The 21696-nt window shown below is 36.3% G+C and overlaps 1 protein-coding gene across 5 annotated transcripts in view; it reads right to left on the reverse strand.

Annotated features, from left to right (window-relative positions):
- Positions 1–6499: 6499 nt before the first annotated feature.
- The window catches only part of LOC309619762 (uncharacterized protein), a 434282-nt gene continuing 419085 nt past the window's right edge, over positions 6500–21696 (reverse strand). For 4 of the 5 annotated variants that reach the window (XR_014239186.1, XR_014239187.1, XR_014239188.1 and 1 more), the window contains 4 exons: positions 17108–19738; positions 16923–17024; positions 14131–14255; positions 6500–7568 (listed from right to left, as the gene is read on the reverse strand). Coding sequence is in view for 1 of the 5 variants with exons in the window: in XM_082375435.1 (XP_082231561.1) it covers positions 7461–7568; positions 14131–14255 (233 nt within the window). In the remaining 4 variants the exon portion in view is untranslated. The remainder of the gene's footprint in view (positions 7569–14130; positions 14256–16922; positions 17025–17107; positions 19739–21696) is intronic. The other variant, XM_082375435.1, reaches the window with a different exon arrangement.

Consider the following 21696-nt stretch of genomic DNA (forward strand, 5'->3'; position numbering starts at 1 on the left):
TCAATAAATATATTGGAATTTTTTTGAGATTTCTGACAATTTGAAAAAACTCTCAGGTAAAATTTGTGGCCCCGAAATATTGAAAAAATTAAGAAAAATGTCATGAATGCACAAAATAAATGTAAATAGTAGTCCATCCTTTCATAGACAGAAGGTGTGTAATATTTAATATGAAATACTGAAATTAGCAGACAATAATTTTAAACCAAGTATAATAAATATTTTTAAGAATTTAAAGGAAAAGGTGGCATAATAAGTAAATATATGAGGAATCTCAGCACAGCAATTAAATCTGTTATAAAGAATCAAATGGAAAAGTCTAGAACTGAAAATTACACAATCTGAAATAAAAATTCATCAGATGAACTTTACAGTAGACTGGAGATCAGAGAAGAAAGGACAATGTAATTAAAGACAAAAAATTAGAAATTATCCAATTTGAAGAACAGAGAATAGAGTATTTTTTTTGAAGTACAGTTACTTGTGGAATGACATTAAGCAATATAATACTCATGTATGTTTTGTGCCAGAGAGAAGTCAAAAAAATTCTTGAAAAAAATGATATCTCAAATTTTCTTCATATTTGATAGAAACCATCAACACAGATCCAAGAATTGCAGCAAACCCAGAACAAGATTAATGCAAAGACAGCCACATCTAGGCACATTTAATCAAACTGCTGAAAATCAAAAATAAAATATCTTAAAAGCAGCCAGAGAAAAAGACAATTTTTATAGAGAGGAACAATGATTTAATTGAGAGCTTACTTCTCATCAAAAACAATAAAGTCCGGAAGACAATGGAATGGCATCTTTAAAAGGTTTTAAGAAAAAAAAAACTACCAGAGTTATAATATTCTTTTTTCTAATAAAAGTATCCTTCAAAATATGAGTTAATAGAGATTCAAATAAACAAAACCTGAGAGAATCCATTGCCAGTAAATCTTCACTACAAGAAATAGTAAAGGAATTCTTCAGAATAAAGAGAAATAACACCTAAGGAAAACTTGAAATGATAGCAAATACCTGAAATGGTAAATATGTGGGTAAATAGAAAAGATTTAAGAGAAATTTGTCTTCAAATTCAGGGGCTCACTGTTGTGGTTTTCTGTCTCTGACCCTCAGGTTTTAATAATTTCGGTTACCTACCTTTGCCTCCAGAGCACAGTGAAGCTCTTATTATCTGCTTGGGCTATTGCCCTGAGGGAATAAACCAAGGTAATTCTCTGATTTCTTTTTCTCAAGTACTCTCTGTGCCCTTGCTCTGCAATGTATTCAAAGAGCTGTTTTCTATATTTTGTCAAGGTTTCACTTTGTTGTCAGCAAGAGAGTCTTACAAGCTAGTCAGTCATGGCTGAAACAATAAGTCAGCCAAGCAACCTTTAAGGAGGAAACCAAAGCTAAAGAGCTTACCTTTGTACTTCCAGACATTACAAAGTTACAGCAATTAAAACAATATGGCTTCATGTAAGGAGAAAAAAAAATACACAAATTGAACATAATAGAGTCCAGCATAGACACACGTAGATGGAACTAAATTTATGACAAAGATAGCACTTGATCTCAGAGGAAAATGTACAGACCTTTCAAAAACTGAAACTGGAAATATATATATACATATATATATATATAAAATCTGTACACCTAATTCACATTATATGCAAGAATCAATTTAGATGAATTATAGATCTAAATGTTAATTATAAAATAATAGAGTTTTTTGAAGTAAACACAGGAGGATATTTGAATGATCTTGGTCTAGGCAAAGACTACTTAAACTGAACACAAAAAGCTTTAAAGATAAAGGAAAATATTTTAAAATTAAATTACATTAAAATTATAATATTCTGTTCAACACCAATAAATCAAACAACACCAATAACAGTGAAACTACAGAGTGAAAATTGTGTTTAGTTTTTGTTTTGGTTTCGTTTTGCCACAGTTAAGGATAGAGATAGGACTAAACACGTATCAGAATAAATATAATTTATTTAAATTTATTATAAAAAATTATAGTAGTAAGTGTTGTCAAGGTTATGTAGGAACAAGGACTCTCACATATTTTTTGATAGGAGAGTAAATTAGTGACACCACTTTGAGGAACAATTTGGCAGGGTCTATTAAAGCTAATATTAGTGAAACATCTAAAACTGAGAAATTCCATTTCTAATATATGTCTAAGAAAAATGTACACTTACATTTGGTAAAAGATATGTATAAGAATATTTATAGTAACATTATTTATAATAACCAAAATGTAATCAACCCAAATGCACATCAATAGTATAATAGATAATTAGACTTACAGATAGTTACACAAAAGAATACCATCCAACAATGAAAATGAACAAAATCATGCTACTCACTATAACATGGATGGATCTCATAAATCTAATATTGAGCAAAAGATGACAGAGAGAATCAGGCATACAAGAGCACTTATGTATATAAATTTATATGAAGATCGAAACAGGCAAAAGTAATCAGTGATGTTAGAGGTCAGGATAGCGGTTATTTGGAAAGAGAATCAGAGACTGGGAAGGAACAAAGAGGAAATGTCTAAGGTTCTAATTTTTTTTACCCGAATAAAGGTTACAGAAGTGTTTAACATGAACAGTCTTTGAGCCCTGTTTTCTGGTTTGTATGTTTGTATATAAGCATACTGTGCTTTGATACAAGAAGCATCTTACGAAACATGAAGCTTGGTAGAACAGAAGGTGTAGGTACAATGATGAATTGGCAAGAAACAGCAACAACAGCAAGGTTACAAAGATAATTGTTTTGAATTGAGTTTTTCTAGGCTAATAGCTTTCAAACTCTTCTAAAGCCAAAAACTCACATTGTGTGTGTGTGTTTATACTTACTTAGGTATATATAGAAAATGAAAGAGAACTTTTACAAAACAGTACCACACCAATAGCAACACACTCTGGTAACTTCTGTTCTAGGTACTTTTCAATTATCTTTCTCAATCTGAAAAAGATCATCTACAAAAAACTATGGCAACATCATTTTTATTGGAGAAATTTGAATACTTTCTCCATGAATTTGGGAATAAGACTAAGATGTTCACTAACACCACTACCAGTCAGCATCGTACCAGAGGTGTTATCCAGTTCACTTAAGCAAGAAAAATAATGAAATTATAAAGATTGGAAAGAAAGTAAACTTAAATCACGTCAGGATTGTATATGTAGAAAATCCAGTGCTTGGTTGGGAGATTCTTCAAAACCAGGATTGTCCAATTCCCTAGTTTATCATTTTAATCAATAATCTATAATATCTTTATTTTCAGTTAATGAAAACATAGCATGTGTTCAATACATACTTTTTTTTGAGGTAGATACATGCAATGAGTGAGAGTGAGATTCAAATTCTAATTGTAGGTAGGCTTTGAACCAAAATTGTAAATTTTCATAACATGGTTTTAATGTCTAAAATCATTACAGTTTCAAATCTCTTTATCAAATTTTCATACAAACTTCTTCTTTGAATGAATAAATTTCTTAGCATACAGACATTAATACTATTATAGAACTATTAAATCTAATAATTTAAATGCCCAGTGAATGCCTAACAGTTAGTTTAACTATACTAGGAATGAGTATATAAGTTATCAAATGCTAAGTACAGACTTAAGTATGTAGAATAAAGCAAATACCTTCCAAAGATTGTCTTTCCATCTTTAGCTCTATTCTGCCTTTTATTTTCATGTTATCAAGTAAAGAAATTAGGTGTGTATGGGTGTTTGTGTGAGTGTGAATGTGTGTGTGTGTGTTTGGGTGTGTGTTCTGCAGGTAATACTGGGTAATTCTACAAGTGCTCCATAGCCAAGACATTTCTAGGGCAAAGGAGCTGGAACTTTAGTACCTGGTTGCCTCTGGGAAAACTACCTTGGTTAACAGGAATTGATCCAACAGGCTTTTTGGCTAGCATCCAGCTCAATAGGAGGTCACATTTTTCAAAAGTGAGTTTTTAATTTTGTATGTTTATTTATTTATTTTGGAACTCCACTGGGACTTTTCAGGATTTAAACTTGTATTACTTTTTAAATATATTCTCATAAGGATATTTAAAAGTTCTCTTTCATGTATAGCTTCAAATTGAGTTCAGAAACTCAAGGCAAGGATAGTCTGTGTGTCTTAACCCTTAAAGTTAATGACTTCTAATTAACCCAGCAAGAAGCTAATGACTTGTAATCACTTGCCAATTGATTGAGTCTTTTTTTTTTTTTTGTGGTAAAATTAGTCTGGGTGAAACTGAGAGGGCTCTGGCTGGTGGGAAAAGGCAGAGGAGGATCCAGGTTTAAGAAGTCACTCACAAGGTGAGTTCTGAAAGATACTCAGGGTAATGGGAACCATATTTGTGGTCTTTTGCCAATTATTATAAGACCTATGAATGGTGTTGTAAATAAAATGCATGTATTGGAGACTGAATATAACTGAAACAATGAGGTAGTCATTATCTAATGTCATTTCAGTGACCTTAGTGCTTATCACTCGCAACAATTCAGTTACAAAAAGAGGAATACACAGCAAAACTATGCATCAGATAATTGATTTTATGAGATACTTCACTTACAAAGATATATATACTTTGGTTGATGAAAGTTGTTCTATAAGAAGATGGTAGAACATGTATGATTATGAATCACATAAACATTTATTAAGAATCTGCCTTTGAGCCAGAATCTGGGCTATCCATTGGGCATTGAAAGATGCATAACCCACAGACCCTTTCTCCAGGAGTTTGCACTGTCCCAGATTAATAAATAATCACCTAGAGCAAGGAACCCTATGACAAAGAAATACTTTACAGAGTATAAATTTTGAAAGTGCATGCATAATCCTCTCAGGTCCTTCATACAGAGCACACATGTATTTTTATACCTCTTAGAATTTGCCAGTTACTAGCAATATTGAAGTTCAGGAGGCTGACAAAGGAATCTCAATATAAGGAAGATTTGATGAAACAGTGGTAGTGGCTAGCCTTATTTGAATTGTAAGAAATGTTTCAGAGAACATTCAAAAACAGTCCCTACAATTCCAGCTATGGAACAAGATATCTAGTTTAAGACTAACACTATTCAAAAGCATTATGCATTAAAAAGAGTGGTTTGTCATTAGGTATAATTGGTTGTAATAGAGTGATAAGAAACTGGAAAAAGTTGTCATTATTTGTTACTATTTTTCAAGATAAGAAAACATACAGAGAAGCCTGACATTATGGAATAATTTTCACAACCATGATGTAAAAAGCTGTACCAATAAGGAGAATTTTAAAAATAAAATAAAGCAAAAAAAAGTACAATGCTTCAAACACTATCTTTTTTCCCCCTTAGAACACGGTTGAGAGCAATTCAGCCCTACAGTTTTTTTCCAACAGAGAAACAAGAAGGTCAGGGTTATCAGCAGCCCTGGGCACTCACGAAGCCATGGCCCTTTCCGCCTCTAAACGTGGTCAATACCTGCTTCCTCATCAGTCCTGCAGCAGAATCACCCACTGACTCACTCATTTTTAGCTGGCACCGCTCTTTTTAAGTGCCTGTCAAAATATCCTACTTACTACTATGGCAAGAAAAAATCATCAAAGTAGGAGAGTAAAGGAAAAAAAAAAGTAGATGTTGTTGTTTTAGACCAGAGCCTGGCATTTCTTCTGGTTTCTCTTCTCATCCCCCAAAGCCATTCATCCCCCAAGGCCATTGTCTGCGCAGGTACCTTCCAAGCTGGCCTGTCACTTTCCCTGGGAGGGAGCTCTGAACTGAACTGACTGCCTGAAGTCTTAGGTTCTGCTCTCAGACCAACCACTATGATTCCGTGTGAGCTCAGCCAAACTCTTTGATCTCACCGGCCCTTCCTTTTTCAGAGGGGAGACTGGTTTTGGGTGTTTGCTTGTGTTGAGTATATATGCTCAAACTTCTGGGTATGGCTAATCGGATACCTGATTGGCTTTGACTTCTTTGGGGTGTATCACTTTAACTTTTGTTCTGTTTTATTCGATGGTGTTAGATGATTTCAGTAATTCTGATATAAATATATATGTATCTATATATGTATTATGTGTGTATATGTGTAAGTGTATATATATATAACACATAATGTGTGTGTAGCTTTATAAAAGGTAGCTATGTAATAAGCACATTGTTTATTGTACTTTGACCAAGTACAAAGGCTAATTTGAAAGTCCTTGGAAAAGCAGTCAGAAATTTCTGTTTTTTAAGGATTCATTCATGCATCTGCATGCCTCTAAGGACAGAAATCAACATGACAATTCAGCATGATAAAGGTGACAGTTCAGAAAATAAAATAAACTCGTGATTTTGATTTGATTCGATTTTCCTCACAAAACAAAAACTGAAACATGACAGAGTTTTGTTATTGTTTTTGTTTTAGACCAGAGCCTGGCATTTCTTCCGGTTTCTCTTCTCATCCCCCAAAGCCGTTTTCTCCTACTGCTCTCTATCTGATGACTCTCAGCACCACAAATCTCCAGGGGATCTAGTTTGAAAACTCAGGTAAGTTCAACCCTACCTGCTATTTGTACCAGTAAAACACAGCATGTTATCCTTGCAAATAAATATACATAAAGATCATCAATTAATCTTTCCTCCAAACTACACAATCCTCTGAGTAAAATTAATAATTACAGACACAATTATGCTCTATTAGCATGAGTAAAATGTTTATGCAAAGAACCTTAGCTAAGTAAATGCAAATAATGGTAAATCACAGGCACAGAATCTTTACTTTGCTGTTTCCTCTGTCTGGAAGGAAATTTTCTAAGATCTTTGCCTGCTTTCTTGCTTCTCATTTTTGAGGGCTCAGTTCAGATGCCATCTACTGAGAATGGCCATTCTTAACTATCGCCTTTCATGAAACACCCCAAACTCCGTTTTCCACATTACCTTGTTTAGTTCTTACAGCACTTTGATTTTTATTTATTGTTCTTTCGTTAATTAATTGGCTGTCTGAATTTTCAAATTCAACTTAATCTGAAAAAGGTACTTCAGAATTGCCTATGAATCAGAGTTGGTAACAGAAAAAGAACTCCCATTACCATGTTGATTTTTGTTCGTCTCCTTTCAATTTCTAGAGTTTGGAAACAAAATTAATATTTTCATTTTTATCTTAAATTGAAGCTTAAAAGTGGCATGTGATTAGGACACTCTTAAGATTTGTTGGAAGCATTTTTGACATTTGTAAAATAGAATTTGTGATAAAGTTAATATATCCAGGTGCTCACCAAAGAAACATGTAACAACTAAAATTAGATTTTAAAAAAACTGTTCAGTTCACTCGTTTATAATCAGTAGGAGAGACTGTCTAGATGTTGGGGCAGCTCTATGATTTGGGTCTGTAACATGTAATAACTGAATTCAGTACCCTAGTTTTATGTTAAGCTATTAGGATTTTCTTGATAAAAGTTAATCCCCTTGCCTCCCCAGCCTACCTGTATTTCTCTTCATGACTTCTGGGTCCTGAGCTCCCTGTGCAGCCTGAAGAAGGTACTGCAGTCAGAACCATGTACTGATGATAAAAGCCTCTGGTAGCAATAAAAGTTGTCCTTAACCTTAAAAAAAAAAAAAAAAAAAGAAAAGTAAGAAAATTTTTAAGCTAGATCTTGAAGAATTAGTAGAAATTCTCTAAGTTGAGAACATTTGTCATGTTAGACAGAGAGGCTAAAGCATGAACACAGGAAAAACCATAGTTTATTTGATGAATGATTGAGTAGCGGGAGGATAGATAGACTTATGGGAGGAAAGGTATTTGGAGTGATAAAGAATGGTAGAAAATAGACTCAAAAGACAGGTAGAGAACAGGACTCGTTAAAGCCCTTTAGGCCATGCTAAAAAAAAAGAGATACATTTCTTTGTATTTGACAGAATGCTATTAAAGTTTTTCTTAAGAAAATCAGCATACTCCTTTTGTTTTAGAGAAATAAAACACAACTCTTTTAGATAAGATTTCCATCTCTGATCAAAATTGTCTACGGAATCTAGGAATTAATAATACACTTATTATAAGACACTGATTTTGACTGCTCATCAATTGAATAAGTAGGAAGAGCAGAACTCTTCCACTTTCTGGGAAAGACTTCTTTTAACTTTACGGTTCAAGAGGGAGCTGATATAATCTTACAGAGAAACCTTCCTGGCCACAGGTATATCCAGGGATATTCTTGAGCCAAGTAAAGTCAATCATAGTAACCGTGACACGGTCCAAAGTCTTTGGTCCTTTGTCACCATTTTTTTTTTTCTCTAATTGGGACTAAGAAATGAGATCCCCTTTCTGTTTGATGGTAAAACTGAAAAAGTAAGGTAATCCAAAAGTCACTGATTTTATTGGTGCCAGTGTCATAGAGAATGTCTGTTTATGGAAATTAAGTAGAAAAGCAAAAACTGGCAGCAGTAAGAAACCAGGGGCGTCCTGATGGTATTCAAATCCATGGTTCTAGCACTCTCCAAGGCCACACCCTGCCCCTCTTGGTAATGGGAGCCTAATTTCCTCTTTTGGGTGAAGCTGGTTAAAGTTGAATTTCTGTCACTTGTGGCAAAATATTTCTAACAGTAGTAGAGTTAGCCAGTTTAAGCAGTCACTAGTAGATACTTGCTGGCTTATTTGATGCACCACAATTTATCAGCCACCTGATATCTATGACCTTCTGGTTTGGCTAGAACGTGGATATTAAACTCAGAAGCAAGAACAATGTGTGTGTGCTGTGAAAGGGGAACCGAAAAGGGAAGAAATGAAGAAGTTTCATAAATTTTTAACATCAGTTCCTGGCCGATAGATGTTATTATATTCTAAATGGACACATTTACTCTTAGAAAGTCATTTACAACTAAGAATGTAGGTCAGAGATTCCAAATATCTAGCATGTGTGTCAACTCTCCCTCCATACTTTTGGCAGGCATGGCTAGCTGACAACAGAATTTTACTAAACCTGGATGTGCCCTAGAATTCTTCATGAATAGCCCTCTAGGAAGCCACTGACAATTAAGTAGAGTTTGCATGCAAGATAAAATCTACTTGCCAGCCTGGATTAGGTTAGTGATAATTATCTTAATAAAATCATTATGACCCCTTTTCTCTCTTCTCTATAAAGTTAAACCTTACTATCAGTTTAAGACAGAAAGCCTGCTTTCAGGAATCTATTACTCATGTATGCCATAGTGTCATTTTAAGCACGGGGTCACCTTTCCCAATGTATGTGCATTTTAATCCTTTACTACAAACATTGGATGAAAGGATTTCCTTTTGGTGATAAAGAATTTCAGGCATCTGAGAGCAAATGGAAGAGTTATTTCAGGAGGACTTTTTCCCAGAGTTCCTGAAAGCCCACCATGTGTTTGGGGCTAATCCCCCCTTTTCGGAAGTCATACCACCTCTCTTCCACCCACCAGGCCCACTCTAGACAAAGAGAATTTGAGAGAAAGTTTGACCTGGTTCATTAAATGAACTGCCCGCAGTTCATTTTATAGAATAGTTCAGAAATCTGTCAAATCTGATTTCAATATCCCTCAATATTCTATAGACCTAAAGTTAAAAATGATATATATTTTTTCTACCTGGTAGATTCTCTAATTTCTCTTAGCCAAGGTAGGGGTGGGGGGATATCAACCAGCTGCTTCTAAAAGCTAAGCTCCTGAATCCTTGCAACAACTGTCAGGAGCCTGTTCTCTTACACACACACACACGCACACGCACACATGCACACACACGTGCACACACACGCGCGCACACACACACACACACACACACACACACAGGACTATGACAAACTAAGGAAATCATACTAATTTAATTTAAGGCACATACACACATTTATACCAAAAGTGGAAATCCAGAAAGTGTGCATGGAGCGAAAACCTTGTCTCCTTTTTCCCCTCCTAAAGAAGTCCCATTGTTCTTTGTCTTTTTCACGATGTTGTCAAGAACAATGAAGGGCCTGAGATTTTATCCTAACTAGAAGCTAATTAGGTAGCTCACCAAAGTTCCATGGATTCTGTCAAAAGTCATGAGACTCACAGGTCAGTGACAAATGACTTTGTTATTCAAGAAATAACAGTCGCCAGAATAACAGCATTTTCCTGCTCCAGTTCCACAAGCCTAATTCCCGAAGGGCAACTCAAAGAGGTTCAGGTGACATTTGTACCTGCAGTGGGTTGTATTAGAGGAGAAGAAAACTGGGTTTAGGGAATTCAAGTCTTTTATAATGGGCAGTAAACGTGTCTGCCCATTTGTGCTAGAGGAATATAGTATGGTATGGTATGGTATTGTATAATATAGTATGGTATATATAGTATCTTTAGTATTATTATTATTATTATATTAAGCAAATCTGCCTTTTGCTCTAGAGACACTGTCTGTATCTTCCAAGGCTGTTTGATATTTTAAAAATCCTTAGAAAAATAGCACAAGAACAATAGTAGTCAGTGCCTCTGCTCACAAGACATGTAAAAATGAGACACATGGAAAATTATCTCTCAACAGATGTGTACAACAGATTCTTATTTGTTAAGTCAACATAGGTTGATTATATTAAAAGTCATAGAAGTCCAATTAAATTAATAATGATCAATAGATTTCATGATAAATGTTCTCATTGAGAATTTCTGAATGTAATATTAACTGATTATTGTCATGTAATGGTAAAAAATACTGTCAATGTATAAATTCAGAAAATCAAATTTCAAAAGGAAACAGGGGCCATTTTCTCCCTATCTTATTCCAAGTGGAACGCACATTGAAAACAATCAGGGAAGGATTTTATAATTAGAGCAGCAGCTTCATCAATCTGAAATCAACCATTTAAAGATGGTGTAGTACATATTGGACATTGGTTTGCCTTTGTGACAAATGTGTAAAAAATATGAAAATTAATTGTGTGTGACCCAGAAAGCCAGCTTTATTTTAGATAAAATATGTAACTGACTAAAGTAAGCATCATATATTTATGCCCTCAAATGACAGCTCACTTCAGATTTTATAATGTAAATCTATAATCAGTAGTAGTTTAAAAGTATGCTATTGCTAACTAGAAATAAAATTTGACACGCACTCCCCTTCAATCACTTAATAAAGTGACTGAAGTAATTCCAGTATTTTTACTATAAACTTGTCAGGTGTGTAAAATGCCATTACCACGCACATGACTCACATAGAAGCTGTGCTCACCACTGTGGAACAGGCGATGATCTCACTTCCAAACTTACTTCTGCTCATGAAGGGCCCTCACCTCTCACTTCAGGCACAAATTGAGCCCTGCCTTCCCCTATAACTTCAAGGTCTTATCTTCCCTAGGTTGGCATCTCACATAGGGACCCTAAACAAGAGAGGCATTTTTAGGAGCCGCCATATAATTGCTGTACATTATTTGAGTGATACGCCAGTCGCTAATCCGGCATGAACTTGATCCAAGACCACATCTGGTGGGCGTCGGACTGGATTGAAACTTTCGGGCCACCTGAGCTCCATGCTATTATCCAGGACTGTATCCATGGTTTCAAGACTCTAAAAACTCCAAACTCTAATAGTTTCCTTTAGCTCCTGTGCTCCGGATTTGTCTGTTCCTTTCCAGGCATACGTTGAAGGGACCATATACCAGGTCATTACAGTTCAATTGAAAGACTTTGTAGAGGCAAAGTTGCCTTTCTTTAGAATGAGCCTGCATAAGTAGATATTCAAATACTTCCTCTCTGTCGTACTCCTTGTTTATATATCACACACATGCCTGAATGTTAACACACTAATGTTTCACTTGTCATCAGGCTGGCCTGTGCCTTGTGCTAACAATTCCTTCATTCTTTTGTCACTGCACGTAAATCTTCACCCCGTTCAAATTAGCCCATTTCAAGTTGTTCTCCTCGAGTGTGGCTCCCTGATCAACATATTGCTGTCAGTTTCCAACATGGAAGAAAACCAGCATGACTTCCACCTTCCATGAGGGTTGGTTCAGTTTTAAGAACGCTGATAGCCAGCAGCTTAATGACCACTTTTTTTTTTTTCTTCTCTATTTCCTGCCTGTCTAAGCAGCAGAGTGTACGAGACTGAATGAACCCAGTAAATGTGGTACTGGTTTGTATTTTTCTTGAATGAAAAGCCATAATTAGTTTGTTTCCTTTATACAGTGTAAAACGAACAAGATGGATTAGAGTGGTTGCTTCAAGTAATTATGCAATTAAGATGTGTGTGCACTGCTAAGTGAATTCATAATCTTTAGGAAATTCTTTTCAGTTATGACTAGTGCATCGTAAGCAATGTTTTAGCTTTTAAAATCTCAACAAATGTTTACTTTTTTCCTTAACATGCTGAACTAGACTTTATTGACATACTGGCCTACAAATGTTGGTGTTTAAATTTTAGTTGGCTAGAAATGCTCTAGAAAGGTTCATAATCAAGCCTGAAAATCTGAATTACCTAAAGAGCACTTGTTAAAAATTACCCTAATGCACTCACTGAAACTAATAGTCAACAGCTTGGATTTTATGTACTTCTTGCTTCTAAGAGTTTGCTATGAATTAAATTTGTATGGCCTGACAATAACATTATCTGAACATTCAAAACTAATTACATTGCTGCAAATATTCTGCAGGAAGCTAAATCAATATGAAATTCAAAAGTGCACAGCAAGCTTATTTGCTTCATAATATACCGATTTACCATTTTTAAATTATAGCATTGTGATTTTTGAAATTCCATCCTAATTTGGTGGAATGATGAAATTCCATCATTCCATCCTAATTTGTCTTTCATTACTACCAAAACATAATCAATCAGAAATGCACAGAGAATTTGTTCATTCAACAATTATAACCACCTTTCAATAATTCATATCTAATGAACCAGAAAATATTCTCACTTGTATTATAATTATCTTTGTACATGTTTTATATTACTCTGTCTCATTTTCATCAGCCAAAGCACCTAGTTTAGTACACTGAACATACATACACACATATTTGTTGAAGGGAGTGTTGGAGGGAAGCGGGGAAGGGAAGGAAGCAAAAGGAGAGAGGGGATACCCACTTTTAGATTTTTTTATTAATTATTTTACACATTTTCAAAAGTTAAATATAAGTTTAATTGTAACTGGGCAAGGGTATCATGAAAAGATTCTGATTTTTGCAGTGAATCTTTAAAATTATTTCAACCCTCTGCATGAAATTTACTTTTAGAAGAAGTTGAGACTATGATGGTAAATACTTTATCTCAGGGATAAGTTAATAGAAATATTTCCTGGTTTTAACGTCCTAATATTTTACAAAGGTGTTTGGTATTCTCTAAATTAAATATGTTTAAGTATATTTACAGTTTATAAACAATTAACTAATCCATATTTTCCCCAAATGTGAAACCGTTCCATCACCATTTTCAAATATGTTTACTTAGCTTTAACTTAAAAAGAAGTAATATAGGGGGAGGGCGGGAGGGTGGGGGGAAAAAAAAAAAAAAAGGAAGTAATATAAAGACCAATATTTGTGCTAATGATAATCAAGTTCTTCAGTAACTATGAATTTTCACAAGAATTTTTTGGGGGGGTTCCTAAGATTTTGGGTCATCAAAATACGGAAGGTTTTCTTTCCTTTTGTTAACTTTGAGGTTTTCTGTCTTTCTCCTGTGACTCCAGCTTTGGAAATGGCATCTTGTGGTTAGCCTCAAAGTGAGCATCTTAGCCCTTCAACTCAAATTATATTTATGTTGACCAATTCTAAATTTTAATTTCAAACACAGTTGTTTCCTCCAAGCTCCAAATATCTCCAACGGCCTAATCAACATTACAGTTCAAAAGTTGTGTTATTTTCACTTAAAAATGAACTTAAATGTCAGTGTACTTTTTACTCCTTATCTTTCTGTTTGGATCAGTGGCACCTATACCCCATGTGACACATGCTTGAAATAACTGTTGACCCTCCTGCATGGTGACAACCACCTTTTCTCTAAATTGTGCTGGAATTGGACTTTTCTTGGGAAAGAATTGTAGTCACACACTGGAAGGCTTGTGATGCTTTAATGTGTGAAAATAATCACCCACGTACTTCTTCCTGATTTAAGGATGTTAGATACAGACTCAGTAAGAAGAAGCATGTTATTTAAAAGCAAAGCTCAAGAACTGTAATATGACCTTTTACCTTGTGTATCAAGTGATCTTGAATGTCCAGGTGACTACAACATTGAGAAGCTGTACCATATTCAAGAGTCAGCAGCAAGATGCCACAAAGTCCTTTTGTATCTCCATCAGGATTTACAAGTGTTTCTGACAAAAGATGAAAGGTGACACCATTTGAGATACACCATAAACTAGTGAAGATTCAGTCTGCATGCTGCACTTTTTCTAACTCTCTTTCAAGCCTTACTCATCAGTTATTGATTGTTAACCAATGTATTACAGGTGATCAAATACTTATCCCTGAACATAAACTATTCCAACTATTCCAAATAATTCCAAACTATTCCAAATATTTTCTATACTCTTCCAGTATTTCATGGAAAGACTAGATTTCTAGGATTCTTGGTGTTTCCAAATTCCATGATGTCCTCTGTAACTTGTTCAGTGAACAAACCTGATGTGTGAGATGCTTATCACAAAGCAAACTTATTTGAATTATTATTTTCATTAAGTTTTCCAGAACTCTACTTTATCCTACTTTTGGATTAAGAAAAAGAAAAAAAAAAGCGGTCCCATTATTTTCTGAACATTCTTAGGTAATACAGTGTCCGATGGTGACTTTTAAAACATAAAAAACAAACTAAATTTTTAACAAAATAGAATGTCAGAATGTTTAGTTCCATGAAATAATCAACAGTTTGATCTTCATTCAAAGATACTCTTTCTCCTCTGTCATCAGCTAAGGTAAGGGAAATGATCAGCCTCTTCCCTTCTCCCTCTCCCTCCTCCTTTCTCAGTAGCTACTACCTCTGCCCTCCCAGGTTTGGGGCAGGGAGGATTGGAGGGTAGGAAGAGGGACCAGGAAAATCCGTACTGAACTGGTAGGCAGGTTTCATTCTCTTGAGTCTGGAAGTTGTTTGAAGAAAACTCTCTCCTCTTTGCAAGTTATTAGGTTTTCCGGAGCCTCCCTTTCCTTGCTCTACCCCTCCCTCTGTTCATTCGTAGGGATCTCTGACTTGTAATTCTCCTCTATTCTGGTCTCTTAGTCCTTCTGTAGCTTTTCAGAATTCAGAGGTTGAACTCTAGCAATTCTCTTCATGAGTAGGTACACAGGGCTGTGGGGAGTGGGGACAGGGCAGGAGGAAAATAATTAAACCATCCATAATCTTATTTCCACCTTGTCCTAGTCATCAGTCAACTCAGCCTTTGAGTCGGGAGAAAAGAATTGTAAAAAGACATTTTGAGACGAGACACTGAGGACACAAGAATTATAAAGGAAGTTTCAATGGGCCCTATAGGAGAATGACTTCCACTCAGCGTATAAAGAAGGAAATAATGTGATTCAAGTTTTAGACGCACAAATTAATTAAACTTGCACTGTGTTTCCTAAAAACTCTGAGGATCTGTGAATCTATTAAAAAATTATAGAATATTTTTTCTTCCAGCAATAGGAAGATAGATGCTGCTTTTTGTGCAGACTTAGAAAGTAATAGTAAAAAACCCAAAGGTTTTAGTTTTATCCATATTCACCCATGGCTGTGTGGATCTGACCTAACTTGCTCACTGGTAGAATTCAGTCTCAGCCTCCATTCTGTCTGTTACATGGCATTGTAAAGCTGAAATTGCCTAAGACCTTGAATTTAAATTCCAAGCAATAGTTTGGAAAATCCCACAATGGAAAAAAATTTGGGCAGCAAGAATGGAAAAGTGAGCTTTGTCAGGACAAAAGGACAGACCTGACCCCTGAAAGTAATCAGACGCTCTTTAAAGAAGGTTTCTTAAAGTCAAAGCATGTACTGGCTGGTTAGAAACTCCACTCCAACCAGTTCTCTTGGAAGGTTAAAATTACACCAATTCAATGTCAGAGCTTTCAGTGCAGGGTTGATATTGAAGTGTGGTATTTAATTCAATGGGATGGAATTTTCTGGTACAATTAAATCCAAAGCTATGGCTAATGTGACTATAAAAAGGGCATTTGATTATCCAAGTACTGTGACTCAGAGAATATGTTTGTTCATTTAAAATGTTCAAGATATTGAGAAGTAAATTGATAAGTGATTTGTTAACTGAAGAGGGGAGGGGAATAGTAGGAAGAGGACTAGCAAAAGGCAAGAAGATTAGACGAAAATTAAAGTAGACTTTTAATCTCTTTCTATAATTTTTTCTTTGCTTTTTAAATATATATGTAAAAGCCTTAAAATGTGCTTATTCATGGCCTCACCAGAAACAAATACATAAAGAGAAAGAAATCCAATTGCCTTTTAATTGTTGGACACCAAATTATCAATTCAGAAAAATTCCTAGGAGAAATATAAAATTAGGTACTAATGCGAGCACACATGTCCTCTGCATCTTGTGAAGCTACAACATAGCCCGGGGAAGCTGAGCACACATTAACCAGGGCCAAGATATAGCCAATCAAGACCATTAAGCAGCATGAAGTCAGTCTAGAAAACTACAGGTCTGGATGGGGACTGCTTATACTTCTTCCTATGATAGATATTATTTGACTACTGCTATGAAATTTGAATTTATATGCCCTTTCCATTATGTTCACATTATCAATGTATTTATATCCATGCCCTACATACTGTCAACCTATTATAGTCTATAGTACTTCTTGCAAAGTCAGCCATGTTATTAGTAGCTTATTTATTTAATAATGATGATTGCTAATAATTTCATGATGCTCACAACAAAAACTGAAATTTTCATTTTTCATATGGAAAAATAGGAAGCTTAGTTTGTTCAATTAAGTTCCCCTAGGCCATTTACAGAACTAGAAAGTGTCAAAGTCAGAAATGGAATACATACGTGTCTTAACTTCATTCACGGTGCATGATCAAAATACAGTTGCTCTTTATTTTCTTCCCCTTTGGCATTGGCTTCTCATCCACAATGCTTGTCCAGCCCTACCTGTCAAAAGGAAAGTGTTCCCTTAAATCAATACTCACTATAGTACTTGTTCTTAAATAAGTTGGCCAATTTCCATTGCCCACCTAGTGAACTGCATCTTTTTTTTTTTGGCTGCTTTGGGTCTTCATTGCTGTGTGAGGGCTTTCTCTAGTTGTGGTCAGCGGGGGCTACTGTTCGTTGCAGTGTGCAGGCTTCTCACTGTGGTGGCTTCTCCTGTTGCGGAGCATGGGCTCTAGGCGCGCGGGCTTCAGTAGTTGTGGCACATGGGCTTTGTTGCTTCGCGGCATGTGGGATCTTCCTGGGCCAGGGATCAAACCCCTAGTCCCCTGCATTGGCAGGCATATTCTTAACCACTGCACCACCAGAGAAGTCCCATGAATTGCATTTTTAAAGAAGCTTCTAAATACCTAGAAGGGCAAGGCCTAATTCTATCAAGCAATTTTCTATCTGGGTGCACTGGAGCCAATGGGCAGGTGAAATATTGGGGACTAGATTTTCTCTCATACCACATTATATAAACAACTTTTAACTCCACCAAAGTGGAAGGAAAGGCCGTCTTCTCTTGTAGTTTCTCTCCTGTCTTGGGACTGTAACTTGCACAGATATAAATGTCCTGGAGGGACGATAATGACTATGAGAGGCAACAACACTGAATAGAAAACTCTTCCTATGCAATTGTTGAACATTTAATTTTTATTTAAAATCCCTATTAGTATGTAAAACTCAACTAAAATCTTTTAAAAAATTATACAGAGAACAGCATACATGTCTCAAGCCAGGCATTATCTTTTATTAATAAATTTAATTTCCAGCAATCAAATAAACCATCCTCCTCAAAACATCATTTAAAAAATCCAGTTGTCTTGCTTCAGCCATTTCATTAGCTGATGCCCACAAATGAACTGACATCCTTAGAATTTTTATAAATTTTATTTGCAATATATATTTTAGCTGAGCAATTTTTCCTCATGACCTAAAATAACCTAAGGGCTCAACTGTCGTTCTTCATACAATACTGACTTCCCTTCTGTCAAAGTTAGAAGTCCTTTCACCCTGTGATATGCTGCCTTCCACCCCTTGCTACCAAAACTCCCAGGTTCCTAAAACATCAATGGGTCTTCTACCTGAAGCTGCCCTTTGAGGTAATGCACTCTTTTGAGTCATCTGTCTTTTAATTTCCTTCCTTTGCTTGTCTCCCACTCTAGTTTCAGTTAAATATCACCTGGCATTCATATGACATTACCGTGATTGCAATATTTTGGATGCCATCTAAAGAGTTCCATATTTTGCAGCTCCCCTGTAGATTAGCTCCCACTGCTGGGAAACACTGTGGCCTCCTACTTCTAGCTTCTTCACTAATAGCTGACACTCCTCACAATGGAGGGGGTCAGATCTGCCGGAAGAAAGTGATTCCGTCTAGGGTGGACTAGAATAACAATGTTGCTAAGTGTACCTACCACTTATTGAGCACTTACTGCATGCAAAGCACATGCTGAGTTCATTTCCTCCTCACAGTGGTCTTATGAGAATGTATTCTTTTCCTTAGAAATTTCCCAAGTGAGGAATTAAACACAGAGTAATGAAGTCATTTGCCCAACATTACACACCAGCAAACAGTAGAGTGGAGATTTTACCCAGGCAGCCTCACTCCAGAGCCTGCTTGCCCAGCAATAGTGTGAAGTGCCCACAGTAGTTTGGGTGGACAGTACCGAGACGGTATAGTGGTGGGCAGCAAAGCAAGTGAAGATGGATGGGTTTCTGGATGTACAGTGTTAAGTGTGGCCCAGGCGCTACAGTTGTTTGAAAAGAATAGAAATCAGCGTGAAGGGGATATCAAGGATGAACGCTTTCAAGACTGCAAATTCATTTTACTCTATCTCAGTGCGTAAGAATACAGATGGCTGCATAATTTAAGCCGGTCTATGTAAATGATTAGCAAAATAACTCAAGCCCTTGGCCTTTGGAAAAATTGTCAATGTGGTTTCAGATGCTTGGAACCTGTGCTCCCTGGACTAAGTCAGGCAGGGCCCCTTAGGTGAATTAGTGCCATTCTGTAAATCACCACCCAAACGTGTAGGCTATGTACTGTATTTTTATTTATTAAGCAACCATGAAAGACAAAGCTGCAGGGAATTCCCAAAGCACCAATAAACAATAAAAGAAAGCCCCACTGTTGTTTTGTTCACATTTCAGTTTTCCCACATGCCCCTCTTCTCAAACTGCAAAATTGCTGTTCATCCCCATGTTGACTTGAACGAAATGTGGTAATCTGTAGGGATCGTTTTCTTTTAGAAACAAATAGCAATGAAGCTTGCTATTTAAATCTTCCTTCCATTGATGCACTTGAGTATTTAAATTGCACAGTTAAAAGTAATGAGCACTTGGTACCATTTTCTGTCTGCATCAAACTGTTCTCTCCCATTATCTAAGAGAAGTTATTTTCATTCTAAGCTTCTCAGATGTAATAGAAGAGACTTTTTACCTGTTTTTTCTTTTTTATTCTCATAATTCCTTGGTTCTCCCAAGTCTTAGCCCAACCACTTTTAGTTCTTGCATGCTTTCTTTAAATGATAAAGAGCTCCTTGAAGCTGTCTCAGCAATAATGCCCTCTGCTTGCTTTTCAAAGAGCTGTGAAAACTAGTAAGTCCACAACACAAGTGTTTTCCCTATCATTCTTCCAAATCAGTGATATTAGCTTCTTCTGCTGTGAAATACTTTATAAAATAGTAAAAAAAAAAAAAAAAAAGATTAGCATATTTTACTTGTAGCTCAATATGTGACTTGCTATTCTGCCACAGCAATGATTTCCAGTCAGAAGTGTCACAGTGAAAGAATGATTTAAAAATCAACTTGCTGATGTTCAGTGACCAAGGCTTTGAAGTGTGGCTTCACCCAACCACTAATTCTCAACATTAAGGATTGACCCTTGGAGATCTGTTTGGATACATTGTCTGTTTTGCAATTAGATTGTGCTTTGTCATCCCTCCTTGGGCTGGATACACTGAAACATGAGGCAGGCAAATGGCCCATCCCCACTGGTGCCGAGCCAGTGGCTCAGTTTGTACTGAACCGCGTCCATCCGGCTGATGCTCTGCTCACCATCCTGCTTCCTAACACGCTGGGCACCCCAGCTGGCCTTCCTCACTGCTTCACGGAGTAGCGGGGAAGCAGCACAGCTCACAAGCTTCCTCTGTGAAGAACCACCTCTGCACGTAACATACACTAGACCTGCTCACACCCAAGGGAGTCCAGCCACCAGTGCACCACACACCTCTCACCTGACACTAACGACTTTATATTGCGCTACGGTATGCTTTTTTTAATAAGAAAATTTTTTCTAAAAAAGGAAAACCAAGTATAAATCCAACAGTAATTCACTGTTTTTTGGAATATGCTAGTAAATAGACATTGAAATGACATAAAAAAAGAGATTCGTGGGTTTTTGCTTTTTATTTTTTAGCATCTTTGTTGGAGTATAATTGCTTTACAATGGTGTGTTACTTTCTGCTGTATAACAAAGTGAATCAGCTATACATATACATATATCCGCATATCCCCTCCCTCTTATGTCTCCCTCCCACCCTCCCTATCCCACCCCTCTAGGTGGTCACAAAGCACCGAGCTGATCTCCCTGTGCTATGCGGCTGCTTCCCACTAGCTATCTCATTTACATTTGGTAGTGTATATATGTCCATGCCACTTTCTCACTTTGTCCCAGCTTACCCTTCCCCCTCCCCGTGTCCTCAAGTCCATTCTCTATGTCTGTGTCTTTATTCCTGTCCTGCACTTAGGTTCTTCAGAACCATTTTTTTTTTGTAGAATCCATATATATGTGTTAGAATACGGTATTTGTTTTTCTCTTTCTGACTTACTTCACTCTGTATGACAGACTCTAGGTCCATCCACCTCACTACAAATAACTCAATTTCGTTTCTTTTTATGGCTGAGTAATATTCCATTGTATATATATGTGCCATATCTTCTTTATTCATTCATCTGTTGATGGACACTTAGGTTGCTTCCATGTCCTGGCTGTTGTAAATAGAGCTTCAATGAACATTGTGGTACGTGACTCTTTTTGAATGATGGTTTTCTCAGGGTATATGCCCAGTAGTGGGATTGCTGGGTCGTATGGTAGTTCTATTTTTAGCTTTTTAAGGAACTTCCATACTGTTCTCCATAGTGGCTGTTATCAATTTACATTCGCACCAACAGTGCAAGAGGGTTCCCTTTTCTCCACACCCTCTCCAGCATTTATTGTTTGTAGATATTTTGATGATGGCCATTCTGACTGGTGTGAGGTGATACCTCACTGTAGTTTTGATTTGCATTTCTCTAATGATTAGTGATGTTGAGCATCCTTTCATGTGTTTGTTGGCAATCTGTGTATCTTCTTTGGAGGAATGTCTGTTTAGGTCTTCTGCCCATTTTTGGATTGGGTTGTTTGTTTTTTGATATTGAGCTGCATGAGCTGCTTGTATATTTTGGAGATTAATCCTTTGTCAGTTGCTTCATTTGCAAATATTTTCTCCCATTCTGAGGGCTGTCTTTTTGTCTTGTTTATGTTCTCCTTTGCTGTGCAAAAGCTTTTAAGTTTCATTAGGTCCCATTTGTTTATTTTTGTTTTTATTTCCATTTCTCTAGGAGGTGGGTCAAAAAGGATCTTGCTGTG

Source organism: Balaenoptera borealis, assembly GCF_965194805.1.
Source record: "Balaenoptera borealis genome assembly, chromosome: 21".
NCBI classification, from domain to species: domain Eukaryota; kingdom Metazoa; phylum Chordata; class Mammalia; order Artiodactyla; family Balaenopteridae; genus Balaenoptera; species Balaenoptera borealis.